Here is a 21,486-nt window from a genome sequence, read left to right as displayed (position 1 = left end):
CCTGCTCCGCTTTACATTCAGACTGGGGTCATTGATTTGTTTGCTGGGAGACCGCTATGTGAAGATCACAGACTAAGGTGGAGAACAATCTTGAAGAGATCAATTTAAACCAGATTTCTGAACGTTATTTAATAAGGCAGCAAGGAGGCTAGTTTGAAGTTGGGACTGGAATAGGAAGATAAGACCAGTTGAAGTCGAACAAATGTGTGTGCGCGTAAAAGGAGGATGTGGTTGGTGGTATAGAAAGTGCAAGTGCTATGATCACAGGACAGACAGTGATGATCTACAAGTCCCAGAAAGCCCCCTGACAGATTAACAAAATCAGATGAGATAAAACATGTCAGGCATGCAAGGCGGAATAATTTGCAAAGATGAACAAGGTAGAAGTGGATTTATTTAGAAAGCACAGAACAGGGTGGAGAGGATATTTAGTTTTGAGGAGGAGGAGGGTGGGGGTCAAAGCTTGGTGGTGTAGCATTTCTGGAGAAACAGCAGCTGCCAAGGGGACAGCTGGGTGGCTGAGAGAAGGAGGGGGGATAGTGCCTTCGTCTTAAAAGGTTTGAACAGATATTAATAGATATCCTCTCCAAGCCCAAGGGTTTCATATGAGAAGGGGAAGGAGGGTGAGGGTGGGGGTAAAGGTATATCACTTGTATGCATTTTGATGTCTCAGAAACTACATCATATTTATAATTGTGCAGGGCTTCATAGCATTTAGAGTTTGATCTGAGCAGATTTCCATCAAACAGTATATTTTCTATTCTATCTGAGGAAGGGCCACCAAGGAATGTAGAGTCACATTACTGGACGTTTTCCATCATCTTCAGAAACTCTGAAAAGAGCAAGAGAGGGCAACAGTCAGTCAGCCAACCATCAATCTTATCAATAAATGACTACACATAAGGTGTGTGCAGACTTTATCAACTGTAGTCCTTTTCAAGTTCATATTTTGTGAGGCAGCTGGTATCAGTTTGAAAGGTTTATGGAAGGTTAACATCATAGAGAGCTGTGAAATTTACCAAGATTTAAGCCACTCTACATAGGCGGTAAACCAATAGGTTTGACGGTTTACCCTAATGCATGCTGTATTTACATGAAATAATCGTAGTCACCCAAAAAACATTTAATTTACCAGGCCTTCTGTAAAGGAATAGTTTTTCACTTTACTTTAAGCAAACAATGACCACTTATAGTGACTTCTAACCAGCTTGCCATGTTTTACAGCTGCATGTAACACAGGGAGTTCATTGCTTAACATTAAGCATCCAATGGCCACTTACAGACAGTGACTTATAATCACATTATTATCACACATTATAATAGTGATTATAATGTGTTATAAAATGATTATAATGTGTTACAAGAGAATTTTAACATACTATGATCCTTGCACATAGTGAGTGACCAGCAATTGTGCTTTATAATGTTTTGTGATTATTGTTATAAAGCATTCTCAATATTTATGATTGCTTATAACTATAGACACACTATGACGCATTATAAGTATGCCTGTAATGCATTATAGATATCTGCGTCATAATGTATTATGATTATTGTTGTGAAGCATTATGAATAGTCATGAGTGCTTATAACTATGATAACACAGTGATATAAGCATATTACAGTGCATTATAAGTACATATACAATGCATAATAGACTTCAGCGTCATAATGTATTATGATTATTGTTATAAAGGATTATCAGTATTCATGATTGCGAATAACTATGATAATACAGTGATATAGGTGCATCATAACACAATATAAGTATGTTTTTAATGCATTATAGATATCTCTGTCATAATGAGTTATGATTATTGTTATGCAGCACTATGAATATTCATGAGGGCTTCTTATTATGATGATACAGTGATAAAGGAGCATTATAATATATTATAAGTATGTCTTTAATGCATTATAGACATTGCTGTCAAAACAAGTTATGATTATTGTTATAAATCATTGGCAGTATTCATGAGTGCTCATAACAATGATTATACAGTGCTTTAGGCACATTATACTGTAAGTATGTTCATAATGTGTTATAATGCATTATAGACATGGGCTTCTTGGAAAGTGTTACAAAAAAAAAGATAGCTTGATAACTGCTTGATAACTATATCTGACCATTGATTATGAGGCCGGAGCCAGCAGCTACTTAGCTTAGCTTAGCATGAAGACTGGAAACAGGGGGAAACAGTTAGCCTGGCTCTGTCAGTTCACAAACTCTACCTAAAGACACCTCTCAAGCTCACAAACATGTTATATTTTGTTTGTTTGAGTCGAAGTGTAAAAATTAGCTGTTTTACAAGAGGGTTATGTGCTGATTGTCATTTTCTCCCTGTGGACAGGAACAGCCAGGCTAGCCATTTCCTTCTGTTTCCAGTCTTTATGGTCAGCTAACTTAACCGGCAGCTGGCTCCGGCTTCAATTTGGATGGGCAGTTTTGAGAGCTGTATTGACCTTCTTATCTAACTCGCAAATGAAATAAATAAATTACCCAAAATGTCAAACTATTCCTTTACACATGAGAGTCCATTACAGACAGTGCCTCTAAAGATCAAACCAGACATACATTTTACTGTATCATTCTGCTCAATATATCAAGCTTAACCACTCAAAAATGTTGTTAGTGGATCTGGAAGTCCAGTCTGTGGTTCTCTGCTCTTGATAATACAACAGACATTATGGAAGACACTGTGTAGTCCAGAGGACTGAAGAAAATCTTCCCTCTACATGTCGCTTCATCTTACCATCAAAATCAATTTTGCCATCTTTGTTTGAGTCTGATTCCCCGAACATCTCATCAATATCTTCCTCTGTGACGTTTTCTCCCGTCATATGAAGGATAACTCCAAACTCCTCACGGTCAACAAAGCCATCTCCATTCCTGTGGATAAAATGCAATATATGATTCACACTGTGGGAAAAAAATATGTTGCCTCAACATCGGAAAGGGAAAATACAAATGACTGCTTGTTTCCATCCACTACTCTCATGCAATACTGAAGACTTAGAAAGATAAGCAGTAGATGGCACCCGTTCTCCAGTTGGGTTCCATTAAACGATTGCAGAAGAAAACGGTGCAACAACATGCCGTAATTAAATAAACACCAGTTAAACCATTTTACAGGCCTGTCTTGAATTATCCCCCCGTTACTACAATAACCACCTAACAAATTATCAAAAATTACCCCAAAATGATTTAATAATAATATTCAGCTATTTTACACTAAGCATTTAATAAATAACTGGGACCATCTTTAATACATTTCCAAGAAGCTTCCAACCAATTGTCTGTTTCATCATTCGTCTCAGTCCTGTGTCTCCTGTGTCCTTCCTGCTCCTGCCTGTGTTTCAGGGCTTCTTTGGTTTGTACTCTTATTTAGGTCTTTTGTATTTTTTTTTATAGTTCTTTATTCTTGGTTTTGCCCTGCCTGCTCCTTCTGTTTTTGTCGCCAGCTTTTTGTGCTTGCACTTTGTATTTTGGACTTTGTATTTTATGGACATTGGTGTTCAGCTTTATTAAGTTCATTTTTTGTCCTGTTACCTGCCTGCTTGTGTGTTGCATTTGGTTCCCTTTATGTTTCATCCTGAAACGTTACTTTTGATTATGAAGTTGTATTTCTTTAGCAATTTTAGCAATTTATCAATTTATGGTGGCTAGCTATATACGGTTAAAAAAAATAAATAATTAAAGCATGATCAAAAAAATCTCTTCAGATTTGGGCTAAGGCAAGCCCAGAGAAAGGCAAAAATAGGCTAATATGAGGAATGTTACTGTCTCCTACTAGTATGTATCAATCTGGTCTGTTGCAGGTTTAAGGAGCCGTATTACTTTTGATTTCAACAACTTTTTACATGCAACAAAAATATTGTAATTTATATACTTTTCAATTGAGCCATAGCACAACATGAAAGTCCTGTGCAGTTACATGGTGTTTGTATGTCTTTCTGTTAGGTGCCATACTTGTCAAAAATACGGAAGCATTCTGAAAGCTCTTCTTCACTCTTTCCAGCCTGGTCCTCCTTTAACTGTTGCACCATCATGACCAAGAACTCCTCGAAGTCGATGGTACCGCTGCCTAAGTAGAGGGGAAGGGGGATAAGTGAGAAGGGAGAGGGCAGGAACAAAAGATGAGGTGACATTAAGGAGCCTTAAGATGCAAGATCGGTTGTCTGTTGACCACTCAATGATCTCACCATCCTCATCCACCTCCTCAATGATAGCATCCAACTCCTCTCTTGATGGGTTCTGGCCCAGCATCCTCATCACAGTACCCAACTCCTTGGTGCTGATGTCACCGCCACCGTCGGTGTCAAACATGTCGAAGGCAGCCTTGAACTCTGGACGAGAAAACAGAAATAGCTCAGACTTGGAAAAGTTGAAAAACATGGCAAACAAAATCAAGAGGGGAAATAGGTTCTGGATCTCACACTATGGGAGGCCAAATTCAACAAGAAAAATTAAAGTCAGATGAAAATCAATGGCGGACCCTTATCCAGTAACTGATTCATGTATGAAGGACTGACCTGAAATCATCTCCTCAGTCAGGAAGGAGCGTGCATCGCTTTGTGCGTCGGTAGGCTTAAGAGAGGCGAATGAAAGTCGGTTGGAAGGACAGCAGTGGAAGGAGGGGGGAGAAAAGGGAGAAAAGTTATCATTTCTGTCAGGCGTACTCAACTGCAGCTGCATAATACTGTCACTGAACATGTAAGTCATTCAATCTTTACCAGGACAGGATGTGCGGAGTGACTAATGCAGAGCCTGTTTACGATAATTCATGTACTGTAGATTACTGGTGACCACTTTTTTGAGACTTTTTAGTTGTTCTGCTTGTTGTGCAGCCATTGATTTCGATTCACTGTATATCATTCCTGTATCTATTTTGTTTGTGTTGTTTTGCGTTTGTGCAATCCACACTATCGTTATGATATTTTGTGTAATATATTTTCAGTCTGTACTGTTCTTTAATGGAAATGCCAATAAACAGACGATAAAAAGTAAAAAGTTGAATCTTGTTTGATTTAGGTAATCTATCATAGCTAAACATTGTATCTGCTTTTAAAGGAACAGTTAACGCAAAAAGAAAAATCTGTCGTTATCTACTCACCCCCATGCTGATGGAAAGTCAAGTTTGATAGTCAACAAAACATTTCTGGAGCTTCACAGCAAATCATAGTTGCAGCATATTCCTAAACAACTCAAGTACATGGGGACTTGTTTTAAAACGGAAGAAAACATACAGCCATGTGACCGGTGTAAACCAAGTCTCTGGAAGACCCCAAAATTGATTTGAAAGTGGAAATCTTCACTGAAGCTGCTTAGCTAAATACACTGGATTAGCAGCTATTCGGAGTTGACTTGAGTTATGGCGGAGTTATGGAGCTATTTTGTGTTTTTTTGTTTGTTTGTTTTCGTCAACTTTCGACTGTTCGACTTTCAATCAGCATGGAGGTGAGTAGATCAGGACTGAATTGTTCTTTTTGGGTGACCTGTTCCTTTAAGTGGCATTGCAGATTTGGTGTCATTTTTGTATCATGGTATTGTTGTAATGAATTACTTATTTCAAAGAGTAATCTGTTTTTTTACAAGGTGATTTTCATCCTGATTTGTAGTAAATATATCTATTTTTGTATGTTTAGTATGTTTAGTGGGACAAAACATTGACAAATGCTCATATGATCCTTTAGTGGTATGGTCCTGTCAGTCTGTGCCCACACTTAAGCCCTGTTTCTCCATTCAGCCAAAACAGAAACCCAAAGCCAGATCATTGACAAAGTGACAGCCAAGGACTGGAAATAACCTTCTGTCAGGTAGAACTCATGTTTAATCCTCTGCCAGCTGTCTGCACTTGTTCATGGTGGCTCCTAAAGGGGGACGCCACAATGTGACACATGTTATACCCACATTTAGCAGCAAACTGTGGGAGATTACACAATGAAACTGGCTTAGATCTGCTGAGCCTTCCTACAATTCTTTCCAGTTTGTTCTTATATCCAGATTGAAAGCCTGATGACATCCAATTGGAATATTTCAAGTTTAGTCCTCATTTCTAACAGCAAGAACAACCAACAGTGCTTGTACCAAGCATTAAATTACAATGAAAGGGTTTTTTTTTAGTTTTTTTAGTTTTTTTTAGTTTTTACAAATTTTCCCTTTTTGCTTGACAGAACCTTATCAGTATCTTAACATATAGAGGGTCACACATTATCAACTCAATAGAGTTTAGAATAGTTCACTTGAAAGATGCATTTTGTAGTTTTGAGGAGGAAATTTTAATCATAAAGATCTTCATTGACTGATTTTTTCCTGCCTAAACAAACTAAATAAACAAACTCTTCATTTTCATCATTCATGACTGAATAAACTGAATAAACAAACTGAGATTAAAGGACAACACAGTTTCATGCTGTTTTACTTTGTTTACATGTGACGGACCCTGACACCTTTCTAGCTTCCAACAGTGTTCTGGGACCTTATTTTCCTCTGAGAACAGCTTGTTTATTCACTTATGGAAAAATACATTTTTGAGTATATTATTCCCCTAGTGATACTGTAAATATTAAGATTCAGAGTTTGAATTTCTTCTCCAAAACTACATAGTGCCCCTTTAAAGCTATTTTTAAGGTGAGATATTTGGGAGAGTATTAGAGATGGATTTTCTCAAGGTGAATGTCCTAAGTTAGGACATTCAGAAAAGGCGCAAGTCTTCTCACTTTACTCAGCTGTTTGCTTTCTATCTTTAGTATCGCTGCCTCCAATCTAAATATCAATCGTTCAGTTCCAAAGTGATGGAACACAAAAGCAGAGTCAGATCACTTCGGTCTGTAAAAAAACATAGCCAGGAGTAAATAGAAATGGAAATAGAAGTTTCCAACAGCCGGTTTCCTGTCAGGTAATAGACTTTTCTCTCTGTAGCAAGCATTAATAATAAGCATTGATTTCCCCGAAATTATACAATTTCCAAGAGACAAAACACCACTCGTAAAGAAATCCGGCTGATAACCCAGCTGTGCCTCAGACAAGGACTTGCTGGATGACTGTGGGTGAGCTGAAAGAGTTGTTTTCGCTTCAGATAATAATCTCCATCTTCAGCCATCTGGCTTTAATCCTCATCAGAAAACAAAAGTAAAAATCCTCAGAGACTCATTAAAACTAAAATTCCTTCTCCATGTCGTTTCTCTTTTACCTCGTTCTCAGTTTTTGGGTTCTTACCATGGCGGCCGGCTGTGCTGAACAACAGACACCAGTAAGAACGACAGACGTCTGGGAAAGAAAGACTCCCTGCCACACAGTTCAGGTAGCACTGTTGCCTCACTCCCCTCCATAAGTACCCTCTCATCGCACTACACTTTTAATGAAAATGATCAGGATTGGGTAAGAGGCCCCCTCCTCAGACAAGAGACAGCCAATCAAGTTCAACTTCAGTTTGTCCCCCTCTTACAATCTCCTGATGGACATCCCCTTGTGTGGCACACGCTCCAATCCCCCATATTTAGATAACAGACAAGCTCAGTGACATTTACTCAAAAAAAAAAAGAAAAAAAAGAAAGGGAAAACAGTGCAGGCATTGGGCAGCTGGAGGTTATTTTGGCAGAGGATCAACTGAGCATCTCAGTTCAGATGGACACTTGATTTCACATACTGTTGGGTACCAGAGTGCATGCACACACACACATATGGCCGAACAAACACACATTTTAACACCTCCCTGCGTGCATGGACTCTCTGCCCCTTCCGCAGTGTCCATTAACCCATCTATCCGCCTTGCCCCCTGTCCTCACTGCCGCTAACTTGCCCTTGCACTTATGACATCTGTAACTTAAGAGGCGTGCAAATGGACCTGTGATCTCCCACAGCTGTACCCCACGTTGAACCATTTGAGCTATTGGTTTGTCACTCCATCAACAAGTAAACAAACAAAACCATCTCATACAGTCACAAACAGGCTACTTATAATTAGTATGTCAATCATTTGCGAGGCTAAAGAGGGAACCAAAATGAAGCTAAACTTCAGGGTTCTGTTCCAGCAGTAAGAAAACCTCATGCAAAATCACATTAACATTTGTAATAATGCAAACAACTAATGATCCAGTCTTGGGGCATAATCTTTCTCAACAGTATGTCATGGGACTGAAACATATCTAGATAATCTATTTTTGTTGTTCAAGCGATATTCTTATTTTATAATTTTTTTTAACAAAGCCTGTTTCCCATAAGCCCGAGACCTTCATGGTTTAAATGTTAGCTTAGTCATGTCTGTAACAGCGGAGGCTGTAAAAGTTCTTCAACAGTTTTGAGACTATAGCTTAAAATATAGAAAACAATTCCTTTAAAAGACAGCGTTGATGAAAACCATGGATATGGAAATGACCAAGTTATGCTGACATCAGTACCAACGCCACCCTACTTGTAAATGTATAAGGGAGCCATGAGTATAAAACTCCTGAAGGTTTCATTTTCTAATAGCACATGTTGTAGTGGAGGTGATTTCTCTTCAAATATGAAATGTAAACACATTGACATTGAGTTACAGAACGAGTGGGACAGAGGCAAGCCCTGGTGTGACATCATGATTTTGACTCTTGTGGCAGGTTATATAATTTTGCGAGAGGCTACCATAGCAAAACTGTCACCACTTATTGTTGCAATAGAGAGTGACCTATGCTGCTGTAACCTACCTACAGACCTATAAGCCTATGGTATTTTTTAATCGAATTTTTTTTGCAGAAAATAAGCTCTGTGGCAAACACAAGTTTAAGATGCTTACATGTTTTTTTCAGCAAGATAATCTTCACAGATGAGCACTACTTTAATGATCTTTGAAGCCTAAATGCAGTCGCCAGAAGTTAAAAGCTAATGTTAGGCTATAAACGAACTTCATTGCGGTCGGCTGACTCTAACATTACGTGTTTTTTTGTTTTTCTTTTTTACCATGCTCATTTGCTGATTAACACTCAATGCAGAGTACAGCTGAGACTGAAATGTGATTTGTTTGGCATGAATTTGAATTTGATCGTAAACCCATTTTAAATTTTGTCCTGATGATGCGAGATTAAAAGTTAGAGGATCACCAACGTTAATATAATTCCTCCAGAGGGAAACAGAATGCCTGCACCAAAGTTCATGGCAATCCGTTAAGTAGTTGTTGAGATATTTCAGTTTGAACCAAAGCAGAGGACTGATGGACATTTCCATCCCTTGAATATGCTACTAGTATGGCAACAAAACAACTACTACAGCTACCATTGTGAACAATAATATAGTTTTAATAGTCTGATAGAGGTAATCTCGCATCAAATGCACAACCCCAGGGATTCCTTTCTCCTCCAGACCATCACGTCAGCTGACAGATAATTCAATCCAGGAGTCTCTGCTCATCTTGGTGTGCACTCTGGAATTTTAAGCAGTTTGGCTTTGCAGTCTGACGGTTCTTTCACTGGAAATCTATTTATGCTCGGAGTACTGTCTCATTGGCATAGAAACAACAGCAGCTGTGGTCCTTAATAACTTCTATCAGGACTCTTGAATTACACAAGACATTCAATTGATAAGAGGAAAGGCTCATTATTAAAAGGCAACGGGAGGAAGGAAAGCAGCTTTTAAAAGACATGACAGACTGAGTACATCTTAAAATGCTTAGACAGGCTTTTCCAGCAGCTAGGAGAATGAAAATGATATCAAACTTTATCAGATTATAAAGTGACAGTATGGGACCAGCCTGAGATGAGTTTCGATGGTTCATTGCTTTTAAGCATGTATGTGTTGTCGTCAAATTAGCTGATTTAGTCAAGAATCAAGTATCAAATTAAGTTTTCTTATGATCATGATCTAAATATTACTTAATGTAACAAATTCATGATTTTACCTGATAAAGATATCAATGAGCTAATAATTCAGTCATGATGGAGTATTTCTACATTAGTGTATAAATAATACACTAAAAGGTCATACTATAGCATGCAGTTTTGGCACAGGTTTACTGACGTATACATTACCTTTGGCCCAGTGTCTATCAGCGCCTCCTTCAGATATGTGAAGCCAATGTAACAGATTTATCAAACTTTAGAGGTTTGAAATACTTGGATAATGTTATGCTGCCGTGTTCCAGGTTGCAAATAATGTAAATGTAGAGAATATATCAACATATTAGCAGACTTTCCCAGCATGCATTGTTTGAGAGTTAAAAACTCTACTGAGACTCCTCTTTTTCATAGTTTGAGAAAACATGTGATGGAAACTTGTTGTGTGTCTTTCAGACATTTAAAGATAAGTCATGGTTGTGTTTTTTTCACGTTAAGGAAAAATGTGCTAATCATGATAAAGGTTAGTATTGAGCTCAATCTTCAGTCCCTCACACTTTCACACTTTATTGAGGTTACTAGGAGGAGTGTCATGTGTTGCTCTTATACTAATGTCAGATCAAAGTAGCTCAATAGGAGCAGCTACTGTTGACCTTTGAGAAAAATGAAAAACTGACTCATTAAGCTGGGGAATTGCATAGGGAAATCAAATTTGTCGGTGTGACTGAAAAGTTGTTGATTCAAGTTACATCTTGAGTTTATCAAACGTGTTCTCAAGTTCAGTTAACTTTAAATTGTGTTTCACAAAAAAGAAAACTTAAAAGAAGACTTTAACTATTCAACCCAAGTTAACTCAAATATTTAAGGCAGCCATTGAACTTATTCTATGAAGTTTAAACAGGCCAAAATGATTTACAGTATAATAAAGCTTTAATAAGACCTCACTGAAGACGTCAGTGAGTCTGTAGAATTAAAATGAATTAAGGCCCAGTATGAATCATGGTCGAGACCTCTACATGGAGATATGATGGCTATCGCAATTGTTTTAATGTATTAAATTAATTTACTGTTGCACAGTTGTTTGAGCAGGACTATCTTCCTCTTCAGTTTGCCCATCTGCTCTGACAGACAAACCCAAACACACTGGAAGATAAAGTTAAATTCTGATCATTCAATGTGATGATACAAATTAAAGCAAATTGTTCACTTGCTGTTAACACTAAGTTTTCATTGCAGATATGTATCCATTTTTCTTCTCTTTCTATCAGCCCTCATTTTCCTTCCCTGCTGTCCACCTCCTTCTCCCATCCTCTTTCCTCCATCGTCTCATTGTATCGATCACACTTCACACACTCTTATCCCTGATCCTCGTCCCATCTCATCACCCTTTACTTATTCACTGTGTTTTGATCCGCGCCATCTCCTCTTTCCATCTTAACCTCCTCTCACCCGTCTCAGTCATCATCCCGGCCTTCTCTTGTGGGCCACAGTTCAGCTTCCATGCCGTCCAACTTATGTCACCACCTTCATTGGGTGCCCGTTTGGTGTCTGACTGACAGCACCAGCTGATGCTCAGCCCCGCTCAAGATTTTCCAGAAATGCTCCTCCTCCAGCTGGTTGAGCGTGTGGAAAAGTGAGATGATTTTGGTTTGCAAAGGAAGAATAAAAAGACCAAGAGGAAACAGTTTGTCCTCTTTTAATTTTTCTTTTTGTCTCTGTCATTCCTTTGCTCCCTCTCTTTCCACCTTCCTCTTTTCTACCTCCTTCTATTCCTGGACATTCCCAGGGGGAGCAGCTGAACCTTCCAGACAAACACACCCTATATAAGGCTGGAGGTATGCCATCACTCCTCCCACTACAGCCCTCTAACCCTCCATCCTGACTCCTCCTTTGCTTCTCTTGTAGCTCTCTCTGCCCTTCTTCTGTCCCTTCCCTCACTATCCCTTTACCCAGGTCGCTCTTTAATGTCCGTTTCCCCCAAACAGTGTTGTAAAAAAAAAAAAACCCATGTCAGAGAGATGTTGATTAAACCCTCTCTGGTAATTTTTGAGAGTATTGTATTATTTGTAGTATTGTCAGGAGCTTCTGCTCAAGTGTATTTCATTTAATTACGACTATATTTCATGTATAATTTGCACTTTTGACTATTTATAACAGTCAGGTATCAGTTTGAAAGTCTGAAAAAAAAAACCTCAGATTACACCTAGTTTATCCATCCATCCATCCATCCATTTTCTTCCGCTTATCCGGGGCAGTGTCGCGGGGGCAGCTGTCTAAGCAGTGACACCCAGACTTCCCTCTTCCCGGACACTTCCTCCAGCTCCTCCGGGAGGATCCCAAGGCGTTCCCAGGCCAGCCGGGTGACATAGTCACTCCAGCGTGTCCTGGGTCTTCCTCGGGGTCTCCTCCTCCCAGTGGGGCATGCCTGGAACACCTCCCGAGGGAGGCGTCCAGGGGGCATCCGATACAGATGCCCAAGCCACCTCAGCTGGCTCCTCTTGATGTGGAGGAGCAGCGGCTCTACTGCGAGCTCCTCCCATGTGACAGAGCTCCTCATCCTATCTCTAAGGGAGCGCCCCGCCACCCTGCGAAGGAAACTAATTTCGGCCGCTTGTATCCGGGATCTTATTCTTTCGGTCACGACCCAAAGTTCATGACCATAGGTGAGGGTAGGAACGTAGATGGACCGGTAAATCGGTCTTCACCACAACAGACAGATACAACGACCGCATTACTGCGGCCGCTGCACCGATCCGCCTGTCAATCTAGCGCTCATCCTTCCCTCACTAGTGAACAAGACCCCAAGATACTTGAACTCCTCCACTTGAGGCAGGAACTCTCCCCCAATCTGGAGGGAGCAAGCCACCTTTTTCCGGTCGAGAACCATGGCCTCAGACTTGGAGGTGCTGATTCTCATCCCAGCTGCTTCACACTTGGCTGCAAACTGCCCCAGGACATGCTGGAGGTCCTGGCTTGAAGGAGCCAACAAGACAACATCGTCTGTGAAAAGCAGGGATGAAATTCAGTGGCTCCCGAACCAGATCCCCTCTGGCCCATGACTGTGCCTAGAAATTCTGTCCATAAAAAACAGAACTAGTGACAAAGGGCAGCCCTGCCGGAGTCCAACATGCACCGGGAACAGGTCTGACTTATTGCCGGCAATGCGAACCAGGCTCCTGCTCTGGTCGTACAGGGACCGTACAGCCCTTAGCAGAGGGCCCCCGACCCCGTACTCCCGAAGCACCTCCCACATAATGCCACGAGGGACACGGTCGAGAATGCCTTCTCCAAGTCCACAAAACACATGTGGACTGGTTGGGAAAACTCCCATGAACCCTCAAGCACCCTGTGGAGGGTATAGAGCTGGTCCAGTGTTCCACGGCCAGGACAAAAACCGCATTGTTCCTCCTGAATCCGAGGTTCGACTATCAGCCGAATTGTCCTCTCCAGTACCCTGGAATAGACTTTACCAGGGAGGCTGAGGAGTGTGATCCCCCGATAGTTGGAACACACCCTCTGGTCCCCCTTTTTGAATAGAGAGACCACCACCCCAGTCTGCCAGTCCAGAGGCACTGTCCCCGACTGCCATGCGATGTTGCAACCAAAACAGCCCCACAACATCCAAAGACTTGAGGTACTCAGGGCAGATCTCATCCACCACCGGTGCTTTGCCACTGAGGAGCTTCCAGACTACCTCGGTGACTTCGGCTTGGGTGATGAATGGATCAACCTCCGAGTCCCCAGCCTCTGCTTCCTCTATGGAAGGTGTGTCAGTGGGATTGAGGAGATCCTCGAAGTACCCCTTCCACCGCCCGACGATATCCCCAGTCGAGGTCAACAGCTCCCCACCTCCACCGTAAACAGTGTTGGTGGAGGGCTGCTTCCCCTTCCTGAGGCGCCGGATGGTTTGCCAGAATTTCCTTGAGGCCGACTGGTAGTCCTCCTCCATGGCCTCCCCGAACTTTTCCCAGACCCGAGCCTTTGCTTCCGCGACTGCCCGCGCTGCAGCACGCTTGGCCTGCCGGTACCCATCAGCTGCCTCAGGAGTCCCCCGAGCCAACCAGGCTCGATAGGACTCCTTCTTCAGCTTGACAGCATCCCTTACTTTCGGTGTCCACCACCGGGTTCGGGGATTGCCGTCACGACAGGCACCAGAGACCTTACGGCCACAGCTTCGAACAGCCACGTCAACAATAGAAGCGGAGAACAAGGTCCATTCGGACTCAATGTCCCCAGCCTCCCTCGGGATCTGGTCAAAGCTCTCCCGGAGGTGGGAGTTGAAGACCTCCCCGACAGAGGGTTCCACCAGATGTTCCCAGCAGACCTCACAATACATTTGGGTCGGCCAAGTCTGTCCAGCTTCCTCCCCTGCCAGCAGATCTAACTCACCACCAGGTGGTGATCAGTTGACAGCTCAGCCCCTCTCTTCACCCGAGTATCCAAGACATACGGCCGGAGGTCAGATGACACAACCACAAAGTCGATCATTGACCTCCGGCCTAGGGCATCCTGGTGCCACGTGCACTGATGGACACCCTTATGCTTGAACATGGTGTTCGTTATGGACAATCTGTGACTAGCACAGAAGTCCAACAACAGAACACCACTCGGGTTCAGATCGGGGAGGCCGTTCCTCCCAATCACACCCCTCCAGGTAACACTGTCGCCGCCCACATGAGTGTTGAAGTCCCCCAGTAGAGTAGAGTCCCCAGTTGGAGCACTCTCCAGTACCCCTCCCAGGGACTCCAAGAAGGCCGGGTACTCTGCACTGCTGTTTGGCCCGTAGGCCGAAACAACAGTGAGAGACCTATCCCCGACCCGAAGGCGCAGGGAGACGACCCTCTCGTTCACCGGGGAAAACTCCAACACATGGCGGCTGAGCTGGGGAGCTATGAGCAAGCCCACACCAGCTTGCCGCCTCTCACCGCGGGCAACTCCAGAGTAGAAGAGAGTCCAGCCTCTTTCAAGGAGTTGGGTTCCAGAGCCCAGACTGTGCATGGAGGTGAGCCCAACTATCTCTAGCCGGTAGCGCTCAACCTCCCGCACTAGCTCAGGCTCTTTTCCCCCCAGCGAGGTGACATTCCATGTCCCCATGGCTAGAGTCACTGTCCGGGGATTGGGTTGTCGGAGCACCCGCCCAGGACAGCCACCCAAATCACACCACACCAGCCCCTTCTGAACCCTCCTGTGGGTGGTGAGCCTACTGGAGGGCGGGCCCACGCCGCTCCTTCGGGCTATGCCCGGCCGGGTCCCGTGGGCAGTGACCCGGCCACCAGGCGCTCGCCTGCGAGCCCCAACCTCGGGCCTGGCTCCAGGGTGGGGCCCCAGTGACGCCATTCCGGGCGACGTAAACGTCCTTGTTCTTATCTCTTTCATAGGGAGCTTTGGAACTGCTCTTAGTCTGACCTGTCACCTAGGACCTGTTTGCCTTGGGAGACCCTACCAGGGGCATTAAGCCCCGGACAACATAGCTCCTAGGATCATTCAGGTGCTCAAACCCCTCCACCATGGTAAGGTGGTTTTAGCTATGCTAGTGGCATGGCTGGAGGAAAGGCATTTTTTTTCCATGCATACTTAACTTCTGATCTTGTGCCATCATCGGATCAACTCTTTGGTTTATGACCAAAAAAGCCACAAAACGAATGGTCTTCCAGTCCGCCTCCGCTCTGCTTCATTTGTTGATCAGCAAATTTTAGCATGCTAAGTAAGATAGCTAGAATGGTAAACATATTTGCTAAACATCAGCAATTTAACATCGTGAGCATGTTAGCATGATTGGCATGTAGCTCAAAGCACCTCTGTGCCTGTACAGCCTTGCAGAGCTGTTAGCATGGCTGTTAACTCTAGCCTCGTCCACATTTAAACGTGCACTATGTAGTTTCGGAAGTCTCTAACATATTGCACCTTTTAATATGTCTGTCTGTCTGCCTATGTCTGCACATTCTAAAATGTTTTTTTCGATGAATTAAAATAGATCCCATTTATTCCAACTCTGCACTTCTAGTGTGGAAGCGGTTTTTGACTCTTAGCAAAAATTAGTCCATGACACCTCAGCACCTACAAAGTTAGACACATCTAACATTGGCAGTCATATTAGAACTGTGCACACAGGAAAAAAAAGACACTCAGGACACAGAATTTTATTAAAGGAAAATAACTCTCAACAATCAATGGGAAAATACCAATGACAGCAGCAGTATGGTTCATTCCTCTGAGAAATCAGTTCACTGCAGATTTGATCTATTCTCCCAGTGAAACTCCTGCTCTCCTAATGATCCAGCTAAATGACCGAAGTAGTAGATCTGCACCAACATCTAAAGCTTTACTAAAAAAAAAACATATTCTGGAGGAGTGACTTGGGAAAGTGCCATTTTCTTTTGCATTGTACTATGATGATTTGAAAGGGTACATTTTATCACGAAGTGGCTCGGCACAACCCTGAAATATTCTGACCATCAAAACATAAAAAATTAAGTTTTTAGAAAGAAAAATCTTATGTTTATCTCAAAAGCCAGAAAAAGAAGGCAAGACTGACATTTTAATTTGTATTTTTTCTCAAGTTTTCTTCTCAAAAAGAAGCCTTGAGAGGCAGGTGATAAAAAATTGTCATTGTCCATTTTCAATGTGGGATCTAAACTGATTTCTCTCCTGTGTTTATGCAGCCCAATTACCAGAACAAATGCTGTCAATGTACATTTCTGCAAACCACTGAAGTTGAAACTTAAGATTTCTTTATAACTGTATGTTTCTTTAAGTTAAATTTTCTATTTTCTATTGTGACAGTGCTGTTGTTATGGTCTGGTTAAAAAATCACTTGGTGAGTTTTAGGATAAGATCACGTTTTGGCGTAAAAAAACTTTTTTTATTGGGTCGTAAAATACAGTGGGATCACGGGAGATGCTGTCTTCATTGTTAAACAATCATGATGAAAATCTATCTGATGTGACTCATTTTACAGATGAGCTAATGTATTAAAGTTTTATTCACATTACATTTTGTCGCATTCACTCCCTCACTCTCTGGTGTATTATCTGATGTTTCCCTGGATGTTGTAGCTACAGGCGACCAAATGTAACGCACCTCTACCCTTACATTGTACACATCTCAACAAAATCTATTCTAAAAGGTTTGTAAAATCAGCTTTATGGATCTGGCACAAATGAACTCCATGCATAATTGATTGATTCATCCATCCATTAAGTCATTCATTCAGCATGAAGACCTGCACCTGTACTACCTGGATCTTTAACAACAATACAACATAACTGCATCACAATGTCTCCAGTTTAAAATATAGTAATTGCACCATGCAGCATGAATCCGGCCTCAGATGTATGAGGTGCTGACCTCTGCACTGCAGTTACCAGTGGTTACCACCAGGAGTCAGTCTGCCCCTTTTGGTCACTTACTCTAAAGATGATTTGCTTCTCATGAATTAGGATGAAAACTACATTGTTCTCTGTAGGAAGGTGAAAAATCTAGTTTATAGTCATGTTTGGATTTATGGTTCCAGCCAGCTGATGCATGTCAAACTGTGACATTTGAATGGGACCTACCATTAAACTTAACATAACAAATAGACACTGAAAGCTCTGACAAGTTTAATTACCTCCACCAAGGAGGTTATGTTTTCACCTGTGTTTGTTGGTTTGTCAGCGGGATTACACAAAAACTACTGAACAGATTTCAAAGACACTTCATTGAGGATGGGTCTCAGTCCAGAATAGACCTCCTTAACTTTTGGTGCAGATCAATTTTTTCTCACTCTTTAAAGTTGCGAGATAGGGTGTTTCCTGACAATTTAATTAATTACTCAGGGAATAATGCATGGATGTTGATGAAGAAAATCAGGTATATTTAGGTGGCTGTATCTATGAGTGATTATGAAATGGGGCTGCTGCGCTTACTGAGTGCTGTTCTACTTGCCAAGATGTGAGATGTTCCTGGGAACTGTTCTACCATCATCAACAATTTGTTTTATTTTTCTCCAGCTTCCTTCATTTTTTTTGTGCAATGCATTGTCACAAGGAGGACATTTTTCTTATGCTGGACTTCAAGCACAGGTGCCACTCATAAGATGATGATGATTATGATGATTATTAACATTAATTATAAAGTCACTTCAGTGTATCAGCAGGCAGTGTGTCAATACACACAAATGAATGAATGACACCTGATGTCCACCATGACAGAGAATTCAAATAATTTGAATGATCAATATCTGATTAAACCAATCAGATGTCACACCAGGTACTGAGGAATTGTGACTTTCAAGGGGGAAAAAACATTTGTTGGGTTTCATTGAGGAAAAATAAGTTTTGTTTTTTATTTTTTCCCAAAGTTCTGATTCATGATGATTTAATGATGGAAGTTACCAGATTTCTAGACACAAGTCTATCTTTTTGTGTTGAGAATAAAGTCTAAACAATTCCATTTTTCATTATGTTTTTTAAGGTGGCCAAACAAGAACATGCTCACGGTAATGGAGCGCTCCAGATGACTTCAGTGATGAAATATGTTACGTCCCCGTATGGCTAGGGGATGAAGGGAGTAACAGTTAAATAATAAACCGGGTGTAAAGAAGGGGAAAGAAACACTGGGTAACGGTAACTCAAAAACTGCCTTATTTAAGCCAGCAAAAAACACTAATTAACCAAGATGCTACTGTCTTTAAGAAAAAACTGTCGGTCGTAGCTCATGCGCTCAGGCTCTCTGCATGTCACGGTCGCCCCAGCCCACTGGCATCCGCGGCAACCTATACTGGTTTGCCTAAGTGGCAAGTAGCCTCAGGTGTGGCGCTCCATACACTGACGAGGAGGAGGGGGAGGATGAGGGTATCACCTGAATGGGACACAAGAAAACACACCCACAGCACTGGGGCTGTAACAAATAACTTCCATATATGAACTCAATTAAATACCTCGATGGGGGGTCAGGACCTGATTCCGGTGACTACAGAGGTCGTTAAGGAGTAAGTGTGCATGCCTATATATACTGTGTGTGAGGGGGGCTGACAAGTCATGTTATAGCTGGAACTGCTGGAAGAGGCGTCCTCTCAGGCTCACAAGAAAGTAAATGATTAGAACATCACATTGTATTCGCAACAGAATGTCAATAACAAACTTGATGACGATCACGGAGGAGCACAACCTCACCGAGCAGTGCGACTGGCTCAACGAGGAGAACCGAACTGACCCGCGCGTAACCGAGCGGCTGAACGCTGCCGGCTGCCTCTTCCTCTCCATCCTGCCCTATGGACAGGCAGTTCCAGCGGTGATATGCATTTTTGTGTTGCTCACTCTTTTCTCACTGCTGGTTAACGGCTTTACATTGTTCCGACTGGGGCGTTCGGACGACCTCTCTTGGGAGCCGCGCGTTACTTTCTTCACGAATCTGATTATGAGCGACCTCGTGCAGACTGTCACCTTCGCCCCGTCGGTCATCCACGCACTAGTTCAACGCCGGACGATGGAGTTTAGCCTCTGGTGTCGCGTCCAGTACTTCGTGGGAGCCTCCAGCATCTTCTCCAGCCTCTACTCCATCACGTGCATGGCGATGGAGCGCTATTTCTACGTGTGCCACGCCATCCATTACCCGGTCATCCTCACTCGGGTGCGCCTGCGGCTGGCCCTGACCGCCATTTGGGTCAGCTCCATCTCCGTCGGCACCGTCGCCACGGTGTTGCTGCACACAGGAGAAGAGCAAAAGAATGAACCGTTCATCAGCGGACTTCTGTGCGAGCCAGACGTGGTGGAGCAGCACATGGGTTTCCCCCGTGCCCCTGCCGTCTTTCGCAAAGTCTTTGGCTTCGCTACTCTACTGCTGTGCCTGCTGGTCTACGTTTTCTGCTACTTCAGGATGTACCAGGACGCGAGCAACGCGATGATCCCGTTCGACGCTGTCAACACCGCAGCGCGCAAGACTATGCTGTTCTACTGCGGCATGCTGCTCCTGCAGCTGCTCCCGCTGCTCATCAAAGTCGCCCCGGACGTGCTGTGGGAGTATGAGGGCGTCCACACAGCGACAACGGCAACCGTGTTCCACATATCCTTGGCGGTGATGGTTTTAGTGCCACCGTGCATCAACCCGCTGGTGTACGGGCTGAGGAACGCGGAGATGAGGCGGGCGCTGCTCGGCCCGTTCCGGCGGTGGATGGAGAGGAGGCGCACGGATGTGTGACAGCGTGAACTCTCAGTGCCCGATGAGATGTTTGACATGCAATGCAGGGAGGTTAATTTATATAGCACACATACCCAGAGGTAACACTGCATAATAAAAAGGGATGTAGGCTGGAACAATCTATGATTTTATGAATAAAAACAAAAACTTCTACCTTATAAATCTGCAAACCATAGAAGTGGGACTTTTTATAGTCATTCCTCCTATTTTGATACACCGACGCAAAAGCAGCTAAAATCAGGGAGATTTAATGGAGGAAGCCAGTTTCAGTTATTATGTGTTTATAATGACTTTTTAAATATATATATATATATATATATATATATATATATATATATATATATATATATATATATACATATATATATATATATATATATATATATATATATATATACATATATATATATATATATATATATATATATATATATATATGTATCGCTTAGCCTACTGCTAAATTATTTTTAATTATAGGTGCACTATGTAGTTTTGGGGAAAACATTTTAATCAGAAGAGAAATATCTTCACTGACTGACCCTGCCACCTTTCTAGCTTCAAACAGTGTTGTGGGGACCTTATTGTCCTCCGAGAACAGCTTGTTTATTCAGTCGTAGAAAAATAAATATTTATGATTTTGTATTATTACCTCATTACATTTATAAATATTAAAATTCTGAGTTTGAATTTCTTCTCTAAAACTACATAGTGACCCTTTAATGCTCTGAAAAGCGAACAACTAGGCAGCTTGTATGCTGTTGTGGACCAATTTTTAACTACTCATCATATTAGTGTTTGTGTATTGTGTATTGTATCTGACGATTTTAACCTGATTATTGAAGTATTAAATAGGCAATTAGCATTGAATATAGACTGCAAGCAAGCTTTAAGTCAGCCCTGCAACGTCTTTGGTGCTTTGGGCCACAGTATTCAGCAACAGAGTCAATGAGATGTATGGAAGTTCAGGGATGACCACTGAAAACATTCAATCAAAATCTAATTTAATATATTCTTAATCACCTTCTTTCACAGAATTTGCGGAGAAAATCCCACATTGTCCCACATTTTGAGGTATTTTAATGCAGCATTACCCCCTTTGATGGCATATGATGTCTGAAATTTAACCTACAGTTCAGCAGGGAAGTTGTTAAGACTGGTTATGTCCTGCCGCGTCTGATTACAATAATACCATCAGGGACAAGTGAAGACAAGGGTTGGAAGGGTAACACCATTTAATATAGAGCGGGGGATTTCAACCACTACCCCTTGCAGCTCTGTTCTGAGGGGCAAGGGGGCACTCGGAAACAACGGGTAGGGTAAATTGGAAATGTGATTCAGCCCAAATGTGTACAATAAAGTCTTTTATTATGGTTATAAGATGCTGTCCCTTTGATAACATGATTACTTGAGCACACGTCCAGTGTCAATGCAGTATCACTTTATTTGTGCTGTCAGCTGAGCCTGTTTCTTTAAAAATAAGCCAGTGAACTTTGACAGTTT

General features: G+C 42.2%; 2 protein-coding genes across 2 annotated transcripts; one reads left to right on the top strand and one right to left on the bottom strand.

Annotated features, from left to right (window-relative positions):
- Nucleotides 1-374: 374 nt before the first annotated feature.
- Nucleotides 375-4,696, bottom strand: LOC140999713 (troponin C, skeletal muscle-like). Its single transcript, XM_073470234.1, has 5 exons — nt 4,534-4,696; nt 4,204-4,347; nt 3,971-4,085; nt 2,754-2,890; nt 375-832 (listed from the first exon to the last, which is right to left on the bottom strand). The coding sequence occupies exons 1-5, from the start codon at nt 4,694-4,696 to the stop codon at nt 801-803; spliced, it is 591 nt and encodes a 196-aa protein (XP_073326335.1). The 3' UTR covers nt 375-800.
- Nucleotides 4,697-18,933: 14,237 nt separating this feature from the next.
- LOC140999712 (olfactory receptor 10A3) lies at nt 18,934-19,986 on the top strand. The gene has a single exon (XM_073470233.1). The coding sequence runs from the start codon at nt 18,934-18,936 to the stop codon at nt 19,984-19,986; it is 1,053 nt and encodes a 350-aa protein (XP_073326334.1).
- Nucleotides 19,987-21,486: the final 1,500 nt, after the last annotated feature.

The sequence above is a fragment of the Pagrus major genome, chromosome 7 (genome assembly GCF_040436345.1).
Source record: "Pagrus major chromosome 7, Pma_NU_1.0".
NCBI lineage: Eukaryota > Metazoa > Chordata > Actinopteri > Spariformes > Sparidae > Pagrus > Pagrus major.
This window is presented reverse-complemented; position numbering and strand designations above follow the sequence as displayed.

Coding starts and splice junctions, on each gene's coding strand:
- LOC140999713 (XM_073470234.1), bottom strand. CDS start 4,696: ATGCAGCTGCAGTTGAGTACGCCTGACAGAAATGATAACTTTTCTCCC. Junction 4,086..4,203: donor TGAGGAGGTGGATGAGGATG/GTGAGATCATTG, acceptor CCCTCTACTTAG/GCAGCGGTACCATCGACTTC. Junction 833..2,753: donor TGGCAAAATTGATTTTGATG/GTAAGATGAAGC, acceptor TGCTCTTTTCAG/AGTTTCTGAAGATGATGGAA.
- LOC140999712 (XM_073470233.1), top strand. CDS start 18,934: ATGACGATCACGGAGGAGCACAACCTCACCGAGCAGTGCGACTGGCTC.